Source organism: Macaca mulatta, chromosome 5 (assembly GCF_049350105.2).
Source record: "Macaca mulatta isolate MMU2019108-1 chromosome 5, T2T-MMU8v2.0, whole genome shotgun sequence".
Taxonomy (NCBI): Eukaryota; Metazoa; Chordata; class Mammalia; order Primates; family Cercopithecidae; genus Macaca; species Macaca mulatta.
This window is the reverse complement of record NC_133410.1, coordinates 38,232,389-38,253,314: the sequence shown is the minus strand read 5'-3', so window position 1 is coordinate 38,253,314 and position 20,926 is coordinate 38,232,389. Positions and strand designations below refer to the sequence as shown.

The 20,926-nt window shown below is 38.7% G+C and overlaps 1 protein-coding gene across 5 annotated transcripts in view; it reads left to right on the top strand.

The window, feature by feature from the left end:
• The first annotated feature begins 7,904 nt into the window (after positions 1-7,904).
• The window catches only part of TMEM156 (transmembrane protein 156), a 62,317-nt gene continuing 49,295 nt past the window's right edge, over positions 7,905-20,926 (top strand). For 4 of the 5 annotated variants that reach the window (XR_013417141.1, XR_013417140.1, XM_078001595.1 and 1 more), the window contains exon 1: positions 7,915-8,101. Coding sequence is in view for 3 of the 5 variants with exons in the window: in XM_078001595.1 (XP_077857721.1) it covers positions 8,014-8,101 (88 nt within the window). In the remaining 2 variants the exon portion in view is untranslated. 5 annotated transcript variants of the gene reach the window in all.

The following is a 20,926-nucleotide window of genomic DNA, read 5'->3' as shown; positions in this document are numbered from 1 at the left end:
AAATAAAAAAAAAATTTTAATGGCCTCATATAAGTGAAGCGTTTCATGCAGTGGTTCTCAGCTGGGAACTATTTTGTCACCCCAGGGGCATGTGGCAATATCTGGAAACATTTTTGTTTTCTTTTGTTTGTCAAAACTGGGGTGGGGAGGCCAGGTGTTGTGTTCATGCCTATAATCTCAGCGCTTTAGGAGGTTGAGGTGGGATGATTGCTTGAGGCCAGGGGTTTGAGACTAGCCTGGGTAATATAGTGAGGCACCATCTCTACAAAATTTTCAAACTAGCCAAGCCCAGTGGCACATGCTTGTCGTCGCAGCTATTCAGGAGGCTGAGGTGGAGGACTGCTTGGGTCTGGGAGTTCTAGGCTACAGCGAGCCATGATCATGCCGTGCACTCCAGCATGAGTGATAGAGACCCTGTCTCTTAATTTTTTTTTAATTTAAAAAAAAAACTGGGGTGGAGAGGCCTGCTACTGGAACCAGCTGTTGAACATCGTACAATGTACAGGATATCTCCCACAACACAGAATGATCTGTCCCCAAATATCGATAGTGCCACCAGTGAGAAATCCTGGGTTAGTGCAGCATCAGGCACATAGTAAAAACTGCATTGGTGTTTGCTATGATTATTATTTTATAAGTGACCCTTCTTGACCAATGTTCCCACACAGCCTGACAGTGGAGGTATAATGGAGTGTTGAGTTGAGAGTATTACGTCTGCAGTCAGACCTCTGGGTTTGACACTTAGCTTTACCCTTTATTAACTATGTGACTTTTGAGCCCTTACTTGACTCGCTATACTGCATATTCTTTGTCTATCCAATTGGAATAACAGCAGCTCCCTCAGAGAGTTGCTGGGAAATTGGATAAAATAATTCATACAAAACATTCAACACTGTGCAGTAGCACATAGTAAATGTTCAATAAATGCCATCGATTGTTGGTGCTGTTGTTGATCCAATAAAGACCTTTCCACAGAATATAGTGAAGGGATGGAGGATAGTTTCAACTAGAAAAAAAATTACTTATATAAAGTATACACAAGTATATATTTCATATATTAATAAATAACTATGTAGAAGTTAAATTTAAACTATCCTTTTTAAGGCTGCTATTTATAATTTTCTAAAAAGTATATTGCTTTTGCTTTCCTAGGGTAGAGCACCTCGTTGATGTAAAAGATCCTCTCAAGTTTAAACATTTGTATCTAACACAGAATGAATAATTATTTAATTAAGACATTTGGTCTTGATTAGAAATATAAATACATTAAAGTATTTTTGAGAACCCGGATCTCAGATATGAAATATAAGACTTAGGAAAGTTAAACACTAGTGTAGTAGGAACAACCTCTTGTGTTTTAGATTCGTTAATCTCTTATTCCTTCATTGAAACAGGAAGGAGAAGCTCGCAGTGGGTAAGTAATTGCAGATTTGTAGCCATTTGTAGCAGTTCCTAGATTCCCCTTTATAATCTAATATTTGTGTTTTTTAAAAAATAACCTAATATTTGTAAAAGTGCTTTGGAAGTTGTAAAACAAAACTATGGCGATGTGGGCCATTAGTATTATCATCAACCCTAACAGGATGTTAGAGGGTCAGATGTTGTCACTTTAAGGGAGATGACCAAGTTTTGATGCATTTCAGGAAGCCAAAATCAGGCTGCAAGTAAACTTCGTGTTTAAGAATAAATGAGACCGGGCTTGGTGGCTCACGCCTGTAATCCCAGCACTTTGGGAGGCCAAGGCGGTCGGATCACGAGGTCAATAGATCGAGACCATCCTGGCCAACATGGTGAAACCCTGTCCCTACTAAAAATATGAAAAATTAGCTGGGTGTGGTGGCGCGCACCTGTAGTCTCAGCTACTCAGGAGGCTGAGGCAAGAGGATGGCTTGGACCTGGGATGCAGAGGTTGCAGTGAGCCAAGATTGCGCCACTGCACTCCAGCCTGGAGACAGACTGAGACTCCATTTCAAAAAACAAAAACAAAAGAATAAATGATTAATTGATAAACTATACATTATTTCATGTAATATTATGAATACAAGGAAGAACTGTGTTTCTCTGCATAAAACTTTTAGGTACGTATTTTATAATCTGTTACAAAATAGTTGGGTGGAAAAACTCCCACCATATACAAAATGAAAAGGCAAATGACAGCCTGGGAAAAATGCTTGCAAAACATATGCAAAGATTCCATATTCCCAATAGAGAAAAAAGTCTTATAGATCAACAGGAAGGATATAAATGCTGCAATAAAAGACATGAACATGCAATTAACAAAAGAAATTCAAATTGCCAGCAAATATTAAAAATGTTCAGAATTACTATCAACCAAAGAAATGCAAATTAAACAATACTTTTTTTTTTCTTTTAAATTGGCAATGGTTAAAGGACTATAATGGCTTGTGTTGAAGTTTTGTGGTATATGGGCACTCCCGTACATAGTTGATAAGAATGTATGTAGATACAACTTACATGGAAGACAGTTGGCTATATGAATTAAGATCTTCAAAAACCTTTATACTCTTTGTCTCAGTAGTTCCACTTTATAATCAGACTCCCACAAATATTTATATATGTGAATGTTCACATTGTAGTGTTATATATGAAATTTTTTAATGACATAATTAGAATATGGAATTATGATCCATCTGTGGACCATTAAAAATTGAATGCTGCCTTTAAAACTAACTTCTGCAGCATTTTTAAGTTTGGATGATGGTAACAGAGGTTATAAGAGAAGACAGCACAGACGCCATGAGTATTACCAAAAGGGGAGTGTCGGGCAGCAAGGAGAACCTTTATTGATTTCTCAAATTCTGGGAACCCCCTGACTTCTCACAACTCTTCAAGGTAAATACATACATTAAATTCTAACAATATCCCAGAGTCATACACTTAAAGGTTTAGCATTTGCTACAAATCTGTGGTATATAAATCCAAGCCACAAAAGCATTGTTAAAGTTTCTTACACAGCACTCAATGCTTGTCTACTCCCTTTTTATTTCTGACTTTTCTGTTGCTTCAGTTCTATCTTCAAAATAAAATGAAAAGTTAAATGAAATCAAGGGTTAGCACAATCTTGATTTATTTATTTCTGAGGCACTGTCATTTTAAGTTAGATTACCTGCAGCTTAATTCTTAAATTTAAGTGATTGCTAGTGTTTAAAATGCAAAGATTTAACGTATTTTATGTATTTAGCAATTTCAGTTATAAAACATTTAGTGGATGAATTATGACAGTAAAAAAAAAAAAAAAAAAGCAAAACATTTTGAACCTTCAATTTGAACCTATGCTATTGAATCTTGGAAGATTTGACCCATAAGATATTTAGAACTTGTCACTGGCTTTTGCTCTGCTATCACTTTAAGCAGTTAATAACTGTTGGTAGAATGATTAAAAGTATTTATGGAATTGGATTATTAATATATAGAAAAATCATAGACAGTAAGAGATTCCTGAAATATCTGGGTGCATATCTTAATTTACTCATTATTTGCTAAGTCAGAGATGACACGCTGATGTCCAGCAAGTGAACCGCAGGCTGACTTTGAGACACTGATTCCTGTATCCTCAGAGCAGCCAGGCTGTGGTCTCGGACTTCGGGTCCCTGGACTGTTCTCCTAATATTCACCATCTGGCCATCTCCAGAGAAACCAGTTGCAGAGCACATGGGTCAGCCTATCGAAAACAAAGGATCCATAGAACTGCTAGATAATTTTGCCTTTTAGGTGTCCAAGAATAGGATAACAAGTCTGAGATCAGACTGGCAGGAGGTGTGCGGGCAGTGCAGGTCTGGAAGAAATATTGGTACTGGGCCAGGCGTGGTGGCTCACGCCTGTAATCCCAGCACTTTGGAAGGCTGAGGTACATAGATCACCCGAGGTCAGGAGTTTGAGACCAGCCTGGCCAACATGGTGAAACCCTGTCTCTACTAAAAATACAAAAATTAGCCAGGCGTGGTGGTGGGCACCTGTAACCCCAGCTACTCGGGAGGCTGAGACAGAAGAATTGCTTGAACCTGGGAGGCGGAGGTTGCAGTGAGTTGAGATCACGCCACTGCATTCCAGCCAGCCTGGGGGGCAGAGCAAGACTCTGTCTCAAAAAAAAAAAAGAAAAGAAAGGAAAAAGAAATAATGTTACAGTAGGAGCTAGTCAGGTATGAGCAGGGCAAGAGAAGACCCCACCCCAACAAAATCCAGGAGTGTTGGGCAACCATCAGATGATGGTCAGGCTGTTGTTAACTGGTTCGTTAAAGCAGTAATTGGTCACAGCTGGTGCAAGGGACAGGCAGGCTCCTAATAGATAGACAACACCTGAAACTGATCAGCAGCTTCCCGATAAGATCTCAGGAGTACAGAGAAGTAATGCAAGATCCCGGAAGTATGCCAACGTATAAAATTCCAAGTCAAGAGGTCAAGCTGGGCACTGGGTTTCTCAAGTTGCCCGCTTGGCCCTCTTCCAAGTTGTACTTTCCTTCTTTTCTTTCCTTCCTTTCCTTATTGTTAAAAAGCTTTTTAATAAACTTTCACTCCTGCTCGGAAACTTACCTCTGTCTCTCCTTCTGCTTTATGCCCCTCAGTTGAATTCTTTCTTCTGAGGAGGCAAGAATTGAGGTTGCTGCAGACACCTATGGATTCGCTGCTGGTAACTTAGGGTAATTCCAATCTCTGCCACCACTAACAAAGTGCTACCAAAAAAAAAAAAAAAAACTCTCCCAAAGCAATCAACTTTGAAATAGACAAAATAATTAATAAATGAACCAACAAGTTGTTGGAAACTTTATATAGAAAAGAATACGTATTAACAAATTTCAAAATTAATTAAAACTAATTAAAAACTAAAACATAATTAATCAAAATTAAGGTGCAAAAAAATGGAGTGGCTTAACTACCCTTTTTAGAAAATTTATCAGGAATTAAAATGAGTTAGCCATGTTACATCAAGTCAGTACTTCCATGGTAAATTTCATTTCCATTGGTTACAATTATGGCTAGAATCCTTGTATTCGAAAATAAGAGTCAGAACATCTGGGGAATCATAACAGGATCAAAATGGGAAGTATCACGCCTATAATCCCAGCACTTTGGGAGGCCGAGGTGGGCGGATCACCTGAGGTCAGGAGTTCAAGACAAGCCTGGCCAACATGGTGAAACCCCATCTCTACTAAAAATACAAAAATTAGCCAGGTGTGGTGGTGGGAGCCTGTAATCCCAGCTACTCCAGAGGCTGAGGCAGGAGAATTGCTTGAACCCAGGAGATGGAGGTTACAGTGAGCTGATGTTACATCATTGCACTCCAGCCTGGGTGACAGAGCGAGACTCTGTATCAAAAAAAAAAAAAAAAAAAAGGAGTTGCATTGTTCACCGACGACTTTGCGAAACCTGTAAGATCTGTAAGATGGAGAAGAATTAAGAGAGAGGGCCTCCTTTTTCTTTCTTTCCTTCCTTCCTTCCTTCCTTCCTTCCTTCCTTCCTTCCTTCCTTCCTTCCTTCCTTCCTTCCTTCTCTTTCTTTCTGCTTTGTCTTGTCTTGTCTTGTCCTGTCCTTCAGCCTCCCTCTGTTGCCCAGGCTGGAGTGCAGTGGCACAAGCACAACTCACTACAGACTCAACCTCCCTGGCTCAAGTTATCCTCCAGTCTCAACCTCCCAAGTACCTGGGACTGCAGGCACAAGCCAATACACCCAGCTAATTTTTAAGGTTTTTTTGTAGAGACAGGGTCTTGCCTTGTTGCTCAGGCTGATCTCAAACTCCTAGGCTCAAGCAATCCTCCTACCTTGGCCTCCCAGAGTGCTGGGATTACAGGTGTGAGCCACCACACTCGGCCCGGACAGGGCTTCCTACCACTCCCCACCAGCATCTCTACTGAGCCCACGAACTGACCTGTATTCCAATACCACTTAGTCCAGCCTATGAAACAAGCCATGACTGTCATCAATTCTTCCCTTCCTTAGAATGAGCCTTGATGCTGTTCTTAAAGTAAGTCATATTTGATGTCCTTCACCCATTCTGACTGATCTTAGACTCGGGTGCCAATGTTTCCCAACCCATGGTTCCCATCTATTCATCAAATCATCCAGTCAGAAGAAAAGACAGTTAATTCATGCTCACAATGTATTCACAGAACAGCCTTTACCTCCTGCTTCTTACTGTTTACCCACCCATTGTTTCACAGAGCTCAGGTTTGGGTGGGTGATAACAAGAAAATAGATAAACGGAAATGGGTGGGTGGTGGGGGTATAGGAGAGAGTGAGCAGGAAGAAAAAGATTGGAGACACGTAGTACCTTTTTTTTTTTTTTGAGACAGAGTCTTGCTCTGTCACCAGGTTGGAATGCGGTGGTGCGATCTTGGCTCACTGCCTTCCAGGTTCAAGGGATTCCTCTGCCTCAGCCTCCTGAGTAGCTGGCACTACAGGCCTGTGCCACCACGCCTGGCTGATTTTTTTGTATTTTTTAGTAGAGACGGGGTTTCACCATGTTGGCCAGGCTGATCTCGATCTCCTGACCTTGTGATTCACCCACCTTGACCTACCAAAGTGCCGGAATTACAGGTGTGAGCCATGGCGCCCGGCTGTGGTACCATTTTTTAAAATCAGAAAACAGTAACAGTGAAAACACTGGATATCTGGATTTTCTAAATAATAATATTTGTTTGCACATACGCTTTATTCACCTTAAGTTCTCGCTACCCTTCACTTTAAGACAAAATATTTTATTTCACTGGGATTATCATCATGAAATATATATATTTTTTGACATGGAAACTGGAAATGTGGATTCTGTAACAATAATGACTCTGTTTATAGCCGTAATGTTAATCAGTTCCATTCTACTGCTAGACTACAGTATAGTAAAGTAAAACCAAAATTTTACATGTGTCCTCAGTGTATCCTTACTTTTTGTACTGTTTCTTTTTTTTTTTTTTTTTTGAGACGGAGTCTCGCTCTGTCGCCCAGGCTGGAGTGCAGTGGCGCGATCTCGGCTCACTGCAAGCTCCGCCTCCCGGGTTCACGCCATTCTCCTGCCTCAGCCTCCCGAGTAGCTGGGACTACAGACGCCCGCCACCTCGCCCGGCTAGGTTTTTGTATTTTTTAGTAGAGACGGGGTTTCACCGTGTTAGCCAGGATGGTCTCGATCTCCTGACCTTGTGATCCGCCCGTCTCGGCCTCCCAAAGTGCTGGGATTACAGGCTTGAGCCACCGCGCCCGGCCTCGACAATCATTCAATAAGTAAATGAATGAGTGATGTCCATACAACCTAGACATGACTGACATTCACCCTTTTCTTTCTTTCTTTCTTGAGAAGGGGTCTCACTCTGTCACCCAGGCTGGAGTGCAGTGACCTGTCATGGCTCACAGCAGTCTCAAATTCCTGGGTTCAAGTGATCCTCAGCTTCCTGAGTAGCTGGGACTACAGGGGTGCACCACCACACCTAGCTATATTAAAATTATTTTTGTAGAGAGGAGGTCTTGCTCTGTTGACCAGTCTGGACTCAAACTCCTGACCTCAAGTGATCCTTCTGTCTTGGCCTCCCAAAGTGCTGGGATTACAGATGTGAGCCACTTCGCCAGCCCACTGTTTTATTTTTGTGAGTATATTGTGGGTTTATATGTATAAATTGGGTGGGGAGAAGATCCCCTTGCTTCTTGAGATCATTTTACCTTTCTTGCTTAGAAAGAAAGGTAAATAATAATAAAGTATAGGTAAATAATAATAATAATAAATAATAAAGGTAAATAATTATTTACCTTTCTTGCTTAGAAAGGTAAATAAATGATTTGAAAGTGCTTATTGGAGGGTAGTTTTTTTTTTTTTTAAATGGAAAGTGACTCAAAAGTGAAGTCTCAGTTGAAGACCTCTTTTTTTTTTTTTTTTTTTAAGTCTTACTCAAAAGGAAGTGAGTATGAGGTGAATTGCATTAATCTAAAGTACTGCAGAGATGAAACTTAAAGCAGGAAGCAACATACCATGAGTGTACTGGAAGGGAACACATTTGTGTCATGTGAAGAGACATGACAAAAACAGCCCTTCTTAAATTATTTGTGGCAATAGTGATCACATTCATTTTAATTTTGCCGGAATATTTCAAGATACCGAAAGGTGAGTTTGTAATTGTAATCTAGCTTTGCCTTCTTAATTTTAAAAAATTAGTGTCAGCTAGTGGTTACAGAAAAGATCCTCTTTTTGGATACATGCTGCATAGGCTGAAATTCTAGATCTGAAAAACTAATAAAATAAAACAAGATTGCAATTGTAGTTGACTGTTATATAGTACAGTAACCTAATTCATAGTACTTAATTATCGTAGCATACCTAAAAATGAAAATATTTAAAATCTGTAGTCAAGATTTCAGACATTGAGATTACAACAATCTCATCATGATTTTGCTATTTGAAACACTTTCTTCAAAGCAGCTTTTTTGTTATTGTTGTTGTTGTTGTTGTTTTGTGGGATGGAGTCTCTCTCTGTCGCTCAGGCTGGAGTGCAACGGCCCAATCTTGGCTCACTGCAACCTCTGCCTGCTGGATTCAAGCAATTCTCCTGCCTCAGCCTCCCGAGTAGCTGGGATTATAGGCGCCCACCACCACATCTGGCTAATTTTTGTATTTTTAGTAGAGACGGGGTTTCACCATGTTCAGACCAGGCTGGTCTTGAACTCCTGACCTCGTAATCCACCCGCCTTGGCCTCTGAAAGTGCTGAGATTACAGGCTTGTGCCACCGAGCCTGGCCCAAAGCAGCTTTAAGTATGTGTTTACTTTCTGGAATTCTTTAATGAAGAAAGTGATATTTATTGTGTTAAAAATTCTAGAATTCCCTCTACTACAACTATTTCACACAGATAACTTACTGTCACCTTTTGACAAGAAAAAGCATTTATGTATTTTGAAAATACAATTAAAATAAGATGGGTGCAAATTTAAACAGATGTGTGTTTATGTATTTGTAACTGGAGAAAAATGGAACAGTTAACTTTGTGAACATTTCAGAAAATTGTAAAAGAATCGCTGAAACCTAGATTAGGAAAATAAATAGGTATAAATTTAAACTATTTTGATATGCTAGCAAAGGACTTGCAAATGTATTAATGTGAGTGTTCAGATGGTAATTGTGCTCCCTAGCACTTAAAAAGAAGGAAGGGTGAAAAGAAAAGGCTGTATTCTATCATTAAATAGTCTTTATATGAATTGGATTAAAATCAGAGAAAAACTCATATTTGATGATTTGCTGCAATGAATATTTATTGTTGCATATACGTAATGCTAAGTAGCCAGATAAAAATATTTTTGCTAATTATATTTGATGACATATTTCAGTGATTATTTGATGTTGCATTTACATGATGCTAAGTCGTGAGTTAAAAATATTTTTGCTAAATAAACACTATGACTACAATTTGGTTTTCTGGCATTATGTTACTTAGATGAAGCAATCATAGCACATATTTTCAATGCTTGATTCCACTGGGTTATAAAGAGAATAGTTAGAATAAAGATAATCTAATTTTAAGATATTGTGGGCTGAGAGTAAGCTCATTTAATAGTTTTCCAGAGTAGGTTCTATCTATATATCTATCTAGCTATCTAACTAGCTATCTACATCTAGCACCTCTTAAAAATCAGGTTGGATCTAATAAAAACCAGGTAATCATCCCCAAAATGACTTAATTAACTATTGGTTAGTACTTTGTGAGAACTGATGGCTACAGGAGCACGTTAAAGATTTTCATTTTGGGGCAGATACATAGTTCTTTTAGTTTTTGTTTCTCAAAGTAAGAAGCATGGCCTTCTGGGGCAGTGGTAAGTAGAAAGAAGACAGATGAAGCACAGAGAAATTATTAGTGGGGGACAGATGGGAGCCCCTTCTATTGGTGGGTAGAAGAAAGAGCTCTTATAAAATCCATGTTAGCCAAACTTCCTTGGCCTAATAGTAATGTGTCAGTGTTCTTCTTCACCTTGTCAATAATCAACCATCATTTATGATGATGTTTGTTCTCTTGCTTTCAAAACTGGTTACATCAGCTCCCAATACCTTTACTGCCTTCCCAAACTTAAAACAGCTGTTTCTCTTCTCCTGGTCCAAGAATAGCATAGATATTACTCCAAATTCTTTCTGGGTTGATGGATTTTTTTTTTTTTAAGAGACAGGGTCTTGCTATGTTGCCTAGGCTGACTCCGGGGCTCAGGCAATCCTGCCTCAGTCCCCAAGCAGCTGGGACTACAGGCACATACCACCACACTCAGGTGGATTTATTGGGGAATTTTGTTTCAAAGGAACCCTACTTGGGGGGCCAACAAACAAAAATGTTCAAAAACCACTGTCTTCTTTTACATTATTTAGTGGTAGAAGGAATTTTGCACAGAGCTGCCATAAACAAAAAGTTGATTACTAGGCAAAATGTTATACACATGCAATTGTGTAATAATAATAAAATAATAATAATAATAAAAACGATTATATTTTTATAATGGTTTATGGATCACCAGGAACATCTTTTTGTAGCCTCATTTAATATATCCCATATTGATTAAATGAAGAAAACTTGGACATAATTGTCTTGGTTTTTAAAAATTAGTTCTTAATCACAATAATAGTTGACCTATGAAATGAGTTAAATTGACAACTAATATTAAAAAAAATAGCTAGTAAAATGACTTGATGATAAGCAAGAGTGTTCTAGAAGTGCTACAATTAACCTTGTGAAATTCCCCTGTCTAGTCTTACTTTGTTAGTTTGTCTTTTTTTCTTCATTTTTTTCTCATGTTCTATTCACTTTAATTTCTAAGATAAATATTATAAAATAATTTTACTTATAAATTATTCACTGATACCCTGTCTTTAACATGTCAAATGAATTCAAAAGGAATCTTAATGAGGAATAATATACTCATGAGGTTTAATAGATTTGATTTCAAAATAATAAACCCTCTGAAGTCCTAAGTTAAAAATAAAGCACCTTGTTTGATCATTTTTCATCAAGAATGTATCTGAGTCTCTGAGTAATTATTAGTAGGAATATTCCATTATCACAATTACACAGTATAAGCTATTTAGTTTTAACTTTACCAAAAAAGGGAGCTACTTCAACACTGTTTGAGACTTATAATGGGTTTGCATTGGCTATGCACTACTAGCAAGATAACCTATTTTACAGCAGTGTTTTTTAACCTTTCCATTTATTTGAAAGGCAGCTAATATATAGTAGTTAATATAATGGTTTGATGCATTTGTATTACATGTAGATAATGGAGATACAAAAGGGAGTGGTGGATATATTTTGATTCAGAGCTTCTTGCAATTAGGGGAGCTGGCTTACTCCCAAATAAGAGACTTTCCAAGCTGTTTTTGTTGGACTTACAGTGTTTAAGAGAGAGAGACTTGGCTAACTCTCGTGTAAATCCCAGTCATCTTTTATTTATTTATTCTTTCACCTGTGATAGAAACCTGGGGCTACAAAAATGAAAGGCAACTCTTCCATCAAGGAATTTTCAGTCGGGGGGAATGACTGACTGGCAAACAACTAAATAAAATACAGGAATTAACTAAAACAGGGATGTAAACAAGATGCGATGGGAACATACACATTGCTTCCACATCAGTCTCTGGGAGGACATTCTTTGTATTTCCATTTGCAAAGAGAAATAATTGTCAGAGTTTGAATGATCAGCTAATATGCCTTCTTATCTGTTTGCAAAAGCACTTTTCAAGAGAAGAAATGATGATTATTAAATAAAATAATCTCATATCGGTGTATCAATAGTTCCTGAAAGAGGAAATTGCAGTGAGTCACACAAGTGTACTCCCAATGATTTGTGGTGATACAGGCTAGGAACAGCACAGATGAGTCCGGGTGCAGTGGCTCACGCCTGTAATCCTAGCACTTTGGGAGGCTCAGGCAGGTGGATCACCTGAGGTCAGGAGTTTGAGACCAGCCTGACCGACATGGTGAAACCCTGTCTCTATTAAAAATACAAAAAAATTAGCTGGGGCTAGGGGGCGGTGTAATCCCAGTACTTTGGGAGGCCGAGATGGGTGGATCATTTGAAGTCAGGAGTTCAAGACCAGCCTGGCCAAAATGGTGAAACCCTGTCTCTACTAAAAAACTAAAAATTAGCCGGGCATGGCAGCATGCACCTGTCATCCCAGCTACTCTGGAGGCTGAGACAGGAGAATCACTTGAACCCGGGAGGCGGAGGTTGCAGTGAGCCGAGATTATGCCACTGCACTCCAGCCTGGTGGACAAAGGGAGACGCCTTCACAAAAAAAAAAAAGAAAAAAAAGGAAAGAAAGAAAGAGAGAGAGAGAGAAAGAGAGAGAGAGAGAGAGAGAAAGAAAGAAGGAAGGAAGGAAAGAAAGAAAGAAAGAAAGAAAGAAAGAAAGAAAGAAAGAAAGAAAGAAAGAAAGAAAGAAAGAAAGGAAGAAAGAAAATTAGCTGGGCATGGTGGTGGCGTGTGCCTGTAATCCCAGCTACTCTGGAGGCTGAGGCAGGAGAATCGCTTGAGCCTGGGAGGCAGAGGTTGCAGTGAGCTGAGATCACCCCATTGCACTCCAGCCTGGGTGACGGAGCAAGACTCTGTCTAAAAAAAAGAAAAGAAAAGAAAAAGAAAAAAGGAATAGCACAAATGAAAACACCTCAGACCTAATTTTATCTAGCTGTTTTGACTTCCTCACTTTCTTTTAAGAGCCAAACTGACAAACTCTGTTTACCAGCTTTCATTTCCCCTTCTATTTCACACTTTGTGATGGAAATGGTGGTATAATGAACAGTGAAATTGAAGAAAACAAAGAATAAAGGAACTATAGGATAAACTGACATAATATGAGCATATGTTCACAGTGTTTAAGTCTATGTTATAAAGACCACCACATCAAGGGTAATTGCAATTAATTTCCTGAAAGTGTTATTCTAGTTCTCAAAAATGAACGCCCTTTTTTTTATTCATAAATATTTAATAAGTAATCCCCAGTAGGGCCTTATGACTATTCAAACAATTCTTTTTTAATTTTAACAAATACATTTACATGTGCCCGTAATATGCCAAGTACTTTGACATATATTTTACAAAACAATAATTCATTTTAATGTATTAAATATTTCTACTCATGATGCAGCATCATTCTCAAGAGAGAATGTTCTGAAAATCTTTAGAAAGAAGGAATAACACTAGATGGATAAATATACTTTGTGGTAAGATTTTGCTTCTTTTTAAAAATTTTTATTTATTTATTTTTGAGACAGCATCTCACTTTGTCACCCAGGCTGGAGTGCAGTGGCATGATCTTGGCTCACTGCAACCTCCAACCCCCTGGTTCAAGCCATTTTCCTGCCTCAGCCTCCCGAGTAGCGGAGACTACAGGTACCCACCACCATGCCCAGCTAATTTTTGTATTTTTACTAGAGATGGGGCTTTGCTATGTTGCCAGTCTGGTCTTGAACTCCTGATCTCAAGTGATCCACCCGCCTCAGCCTCCCAGAGTGTTGGGATTACAGGTTGGAGCCACCACATCCAGCCAGATTTTCTTATTGAATTTTCTGAATCATTACAGTTTTAAAATGGCCACTAATGGACATGATATTTTCTTTTTTTCTTTTTTTTTTTTTTTTTTTTTTGAGACGGAGTCTTGCTCTGTAGCCCAGGCTGGAGTGCAGTGGCGCAATCTCGGCTCACTGCAAGCTCCGCCTCCCGGGTTCACGCCATTCTCCTGCCTCAGCCTCCTGAGTAGCAGGGACTACAGGCGCCTGCCACCGCGCCCGGCTAATTTTTTGTATTTTTAGTAGAGACGGGGTTTTACCGTGGTCTCGATTTCCTGACCTTGTGATCTGCCCGCCTCGGCCTCCCAAAGTGCTGGGATTACAGGCGTGAGACATTTTCATGTATGTATTTTAGGCAACTATGTGTTGGCAAAAAAAAGAAAATAAAAAATGTGTTAAATAAAATGCTTTTCATCACTTTGACAGAACTGGCTTTATTCTCTAATCTGTTAGGTTGCAATACCTACCAACAACCCTAGCTTAGGGTGCTTTCTAACTGCTTGTCTCATTGTTATGGTGGATAAATGCTCTCTTAGTGTATCTGTTTTGCTTTTTAATTTTTTTAAAAAAATTTTTTAAGAGAGACAGGGTCTTGCTTTATGGCCCAGGCTGGACTCCAATTCGTGGGTTCAAGTGATCCTCCCACCTCAGCCTCCTGAGTAGCATATCATTTTTGCTTTAATAGAAAAAAAAAAGACTTTCTTTAAAACATTCATATGGTGATATATCTTCCACTTACTCTGTTCTGTTTCTTTTCTCTTATCACTTATATTTTATTACCTATATGATTTATTTATTATGCATTTTAAAAAATTATCTGATTTCTCCAAATAGAATGTAGCTCCATGAAACCGAGGTTTTGTCTGCTTTGTTCACTGATGTGTTTCAAGCAGTTAAGAGAGTGTCATTCATATTTGGGGCACTCAGTGAGTATGTTGAGGGAGCAAACTTGCTGAATCATACTGCTGAGGAAATCAAAAGAAAACCTTGAAGGAGGCATTTCTGATCTGACGTTCCCCAACATCTTGTGATTTAGGCAGGCCGAGTGTTATCCTCATATTTTTGAAAGATTAAGCTTCATCACAAACCTAGAGATTTTAGGTTGTGCTAGCATGTGAAATTTATTTTGCAGAATATTTTACTTGTAAAGAAAGATATGTGTCTTTTTACCCGGAGTCATTTTCCTGCCATTGTCTTTATCTACAGGGAATTTCATAATATTCATTTACTGCTCTTATTTTGACAAGTAAAATGAGCAGTCTCCTGTGTCTCAAACCTGCCTTTCGAATATTGCTACGGTATGTTAAAAGTTATCCCAAACTTTGCTCCCTGCCTCCAGCAAACATTTTAAATGGTCTTTCCCAAATATCCTATGAATAAATCCATAGTCCCTTGCTCCTGATTTGGCTGACACTACAGATATATCACCCATACACAATATGATATGTTTTTCCCCATTTCCTGCTCAGTATTACCAGAGAGCCTTCAATGATTGGCCCCCAAATTGAAATATAATCTAGTTTTTGCTATTGAAGTGGATACTCTTTTTGAGTTTATTCCAATCTTTTTTTTTTTTTTTTAGACAGAGTTTTGCTGTGTCACCCAGGCTGGAGTGCAGTGGTGCGATCTCAGCTCACTGCAACTTCCGCCTCCTGGGTTCAAGCAATTCTCTTGCCTCAACGTGCCGAGTAGCTGGGATTACAGGCACCCCCACCACGCCCGGCTAATTTTTTGTATTCTTGGTAGAGATGCGGTTTTGCCATGTTATCCAGGCTGGTTTCAAATTCCTGAGCTTAGGCAATCTGCCCGCCTCGGCCTCCCAAAGTGCTATAGGCATGAGCCACCACCCCTGGCCTATTCGATTGTTAAAAAGGGCAGACCTGTGACCAAAGGAAAATATCATACGTTAATGAATGTCTCTGTAAATTAGTCAGCTAAACCATAAGGTCTCTCCTATCCTGGCAGCTAATATTTTTAAATTGCTGAATTATGCTATAGAATAACTAATCATGTGAAAGAGTTTTAGAAATAATCGACTACTTTTTTAACGGGCATAATTTACATACAATAAAATGGAAAGATCTTTTTTAAAAAAACTTTTATTTTAAGCTCATGGCTACATGTGCAGGTTTGTTATATAGGTAGATCCATGTCACGAGGGTTTATTGTACAGATTATTTCATCATCTAGGTATTGAGCCTAGTACCCATTAGTTATTTTTCCTGATCTTCTCTCTCCTCCTACCCTCTGGTAGGCCCCAGTGTCTGTTGTTCCCCTCTATGTGTTCTCATCATTTAGCTCCCACTTATAAATGAGAACATGTGATACTTGGTTTTCTGTTCCTGTGTTAGTTCGCTAAGGATAATGGCTTCCAGCTCCATCCATGTTTCTGCAAAGGACATGATCTCTTTCTTTTTTATGGCTGCATAGTATTATAAATGGTGTATATAATACCACATTTTCTTTATGGAAATATCTTAAGTGTTCAGTTTCATGAATTTTGACATTTGTGTGCACCTATGTAACTACTATCACATACCAGATACAGATTTACATCACCCCAATAAAGATTCCTCTGACTCAGCCGGGCATGGTGGCTCATGCCTATAATCCCAGGACTTTGGGAGGCTGAGATGGGCAGATCGCCGGAGGTCAGGTGAAACTCTGTCTCTACTAAAAACACAAAAATTAGCTGGGCGTGGTGGCACATGCCTATATTTCCAGCTACTCGGGAGGCTGAGGCAGGAGAATCACTTGAACCTGGGAGGGTGATGGCTGCAGTGAGCTGAGATGGTACCATGTCACCGCAGCCTGGGCAAAAGAGCAAGACTCCATCTCAAAAAACAAACAAACAAACAAACAAACAAACAAACAAAAGATTCCTCTGGCTGTTTCCTTTCAAATCTCCTCCCACATCCCCAAGGTAACATCTGACCTGTGTCACCATAAGTTAGTTTTGTCTCTTCTTCTATTTCGTGTAAATGGACTTATCACACAGTAAATATTTAAATATTTTTGGTCTGCTTTTTGTTTGTTTGTTTTTGAGATGGAGTCTTGCTCTGTCACCCAGGCTGGAGTGCAGTGGTGCCATCTCAGCTCACTGCAACCTCTGCCTCCTGGTTCAAGCGATTCTCCTGCCTCAGCCTCCTGAGTAACTGGGCCTACAGGTGCCCACCACCATGCCTGGATTTTTTTTTTTTTTTGTATTTTTAGTAGAGATGGAGTTTCACCAAGTTGGCCAGGCTAGTCTCGAACTCCTGACCTCAAGTGATTCCTCCACCTTGGCCTCCCACAGTGCTGGGATTACAGGCATGAGCCACCGTGCCCGGCCTGGTCTGGGTTCTCTACTTAACATGTTTCTGAGATTCATCCATGCTATTGAGTGATTCAGTAGCTCCTATCTTTTTGTTGCAAAGTACTCCATTACATACATACACAGCATTTGTCCCTTTATCTATTGGGTTATTTCCAGTTTGGACTATTATAAATATGCTGCTATGAATATTATTGTACAAATGTTTGTGTCAGTGTATGTTTTCATTTCTATTCAGTAACGCTCTAGTCGTGGAATACCTGGGTGTCTTAGTCAGCTTGGGCTGCTATAACAAAGTGCTGTAGACTGAGTAGCTTGTAAACAACAGCCTTCACAGTTCTGGAGGTTGGAAGTCCAAGATCAGTATGCCAGCATGGCTGATTCTGATGAGGGTCCTCTTCTGGGTTGCAGAATGCTGACCTGACTTTTCTTTGTATTCTTACAGGATGGAAAGAGAACTAGTTACCTTTCTGGTCTCTTCTTATAAGGGCACTGATCCTATCCATTAGCTCTTCACTCTCATGACCTAATTATCTCCCACAGACCCCACCTTCAAATACCATCATATTGGAATTTTAGGGGGACACAAATGTTCACTCCATTTCACTGGGTATATTTAATTTTACAAGAAGCTGCCAAATGTTTCTCCAAATTGGTTGTACTAGCAATATGTCTAGTAGCAAAAAAATTCTCATTTTTTCTAGTTTACATTTAATATACTGAATCAATAACATTTAGAATATGTATAGTCAAAGAAATAATCTACATTTCTTTCAAAGTTCCCTGACAACTAGTTAATGAGGCCTTGGGAAAATATGAGTTGACCTAGAGTAGCCTCTGGTGCACCTATTATCTGTCAAATAATGAAGATTTTAATGTAAGTTTTCACTTATTTGTAGAGGTCAATGGATGGTTGAGATTTCTTTTCTTGCAGTCATACCCTGAAAAATACTCCTGGCACAAAATATCTAAAAATGTGTAATACAATGTATTTAAAACTTTAGAAATGTAGAGTTGAACTGTTGAGAAAATAAGACTCCTTGGAGGCAGAAAATGAGTAGGAATTATAAATACATATGGGTAAGCAAGAGTGAACAAATTAGTGCCTCGGGAGCATCTGCAAATCTCTGGTGGCCTGGAATTTCAGTTTCACTGGGTCATATGTCAGGAGACAGAAGGCAAAGTCTAAGACTGAGATATGACTGAGATACTATAAAGTGATATGCTCCATAAAACAGTAACCTAGGACAAATTATGTCTGGTTTTGAGGAAACTTGTCTGTCTTCACTTTGGCTATGGGTGGAGAAAGGAAGAAGAGTCCTTTGAGAGTTTGTAAACACAGCTGGCCATAAGTAGGATGTTGAGGATCATTACCTGTGAGGTGTGAAAAGTCCAGTCCAGGAACATAGTTAAAGTCACTTTGGGTTAATGGTGCCATTAGACACCCATCAGAGGAAAACACCAATCCTCTCTGGAGGAAAACATCTTTACACCATTCCTCAAATAATCTCCCAAAGTGAAATTCCAAGGAACAATAGCTATTGGACAAACTCAATGGACAAGAATCAACAGAAACAACAAACAGCAGAATTGGATCTTCAAGGAATTCAGATATTGGAATTATGAAATATAAAATAGAAAATAGTTTGTTTCAATACATAAAATCAAAAAGTATAAGTAAGCACAGGAGAATGTAATCAGACTCATTTCACACCATGTACAAAACCCAACTCAAAATGGATTAAAGACTTGAAGACCTAAACTATAAAACTACTAGAAGAAAACATAGGGAAAAAGATCTATGACATTGGTCTGGGCAATTATTTTTTCGGTTATGATCCATAAAACAGGCAATAAAAGCAGAAATACATAAATGAGATTGTATTAAACTAAAAATCTTCTGCATAGCAAAGGAAACAACTGAGTGAAAAGAAGTCTATAGAATGAGAGAAAACATTTGCAAACCATATATATGATAAGGATTTAATATCCAAAATATATAAGGAACTCAGACAACTCAACAGCAAGAAAATAACCTGATTAAAAAATGGGCAAAGGACACTGAAGAGACATTTCTTTTTTCCCTTTTTTTTTGAGACAGGGTCTCACTATGTTGCCCAGGCTGAAGTGCAGTATGGCTCACTGCATTTTTGACCTCCTAGGCTCAAGCGATCCTCCCACCTCAGCCCCTTGAATATCTAAGACTACAAGTGTGGGTCACCACACTGGCTAATTTTTAAATTTTTTTTCGTAGAGATGAGGTCTCACTATGTTGCCCAGGCTGGTCCCAAACTCCTGGGCTCAAGTGATCCTCCTCAAAAAATTCAAAATTAGGCTGGGTGCGGTGGCTAACACCTGTAATCTCAGCACTTTGGGGAGGCCAAGGTGGGCAGATCATGAGGTCAAGAGATTGAGAACATCCTGGCCAACATGGTGAAGCCCCATCTCTACTAAAAATACAAAATTTAGCTGGGCGTGGTGGCATCAGCCTGTAGTCCCAGCTACTTGGGAGGCTAAGGCAGGAGAATCGCTCGAACCTGGGAGGTAGAGGTTGCAGTGAGCCGAGATTGTGCCACTGCATTCCAGCCTGGTGACAGAGTGAGACTCTGTCTCAAAAAAAAAAAAAAAAAGAATTCCAAATTAGAATATCTTGGGATTACAGGCGTGAGCCACTGCGCCCGGCCAAGATATCTTAAAATAACCAGGGATGAGTGCAGATTGTCTTTAAAAAGTTTAAAGGAACAATAGTCTGATAGCTCACCTCTTGAAAACAACAATGAAAATCAGAAGGCAGTGAAAAATGCCTGCAAAGTGCTGAAGCAAAATTATTGTTGATCTAGAGTTGGTGAGATGTATATTTTCAGATAAACAACACAGAATTTACAATCATCGGACCCTCAGTGAAAGAACTTCTAAAGAATTAGCTTTAGGAGAAGGAATGTAATCCCAGAAGGAAGGGCAGAGATGCAAGAAGAAATGGCAAGGAAGAAAACCTCAACAACAATTATAAACGTGTGACTAAATCTAAACAAATCCTGAAAATATTAGTTGCATAAAATTTAAAAACTCAACTAATTTGTATGTCAGTGAAAAAACAAGATAGAACTAAAATGCTGTGTAAAAGTAGCATTTAAGTCAGGAAGCAGATGATCTGAGTTAAAGTATTCTAAGACCCTTGTATTGTTTGAGAAGGCGTTACTGTTGATTGACTTTAGGCTTTAAGAATGCATGTTAAAAATTACGATGGTAACTACTAAAATAATAGAAATATAGTATCTAACCTCACATAACTAAAGTGAAAAATAATGGAATGAGAAAAAAAAAATCACTGAATCAATTTATCAGCCAGAAAGGCAAGAAACAATAGAAAGCGTGGTACAAATAGGAAGCATTAATAATATGGTATAATTAAATCTAAATATACCAATGATCCCAGTAAATGTAAGTGGGCAAATCCATCCAGGTAAAAAGATGAAAAAATTATCAAACTAGATTTAAAAAGCAATTTCCAGAAATATGCCATTTAAAAGAGACCTATCTAAAGCGTTAAGATAAAAGTGAAAAGATGAGAAAAATATATGGAACAAATAGTAACTGAAGAAAGCACATGCCATTGTATTAATGTAAGATTTTAAGATTAACATCATTACCAGCAATAAAGAAGGTCAGGATATATGGATAGAAGTTTCAATTCACAAGAATATGCATCAATTCTAAATTTATATGCCCCAACCACGATAGCTTTAAAGACAGTTATAAATCCAATATTTAGTGGGAGATTTTAAACATACTTCCCAGTTATAAAATACAACCAGGTGAAGAATAAGAATATAGACAGTTCAAACAATTCAAATAGCTAGTTTTATCTAATGGACATATTTAGAATATTGAACTCAACCTCTGGAACACATATTCTTTTCAGGGAATAAAAATACATACTTGATATGGTTTGGCAGTGTCCCCACCCAAATCTCACCTTGAATTGTAATAATCCTCACTTGTCAAGGGTGGGACCAGGTGGAGGTTATTGAATCATAGGAGTGGTTCCCCCATACTGTGTCTTGTGATAGTGAATAAGT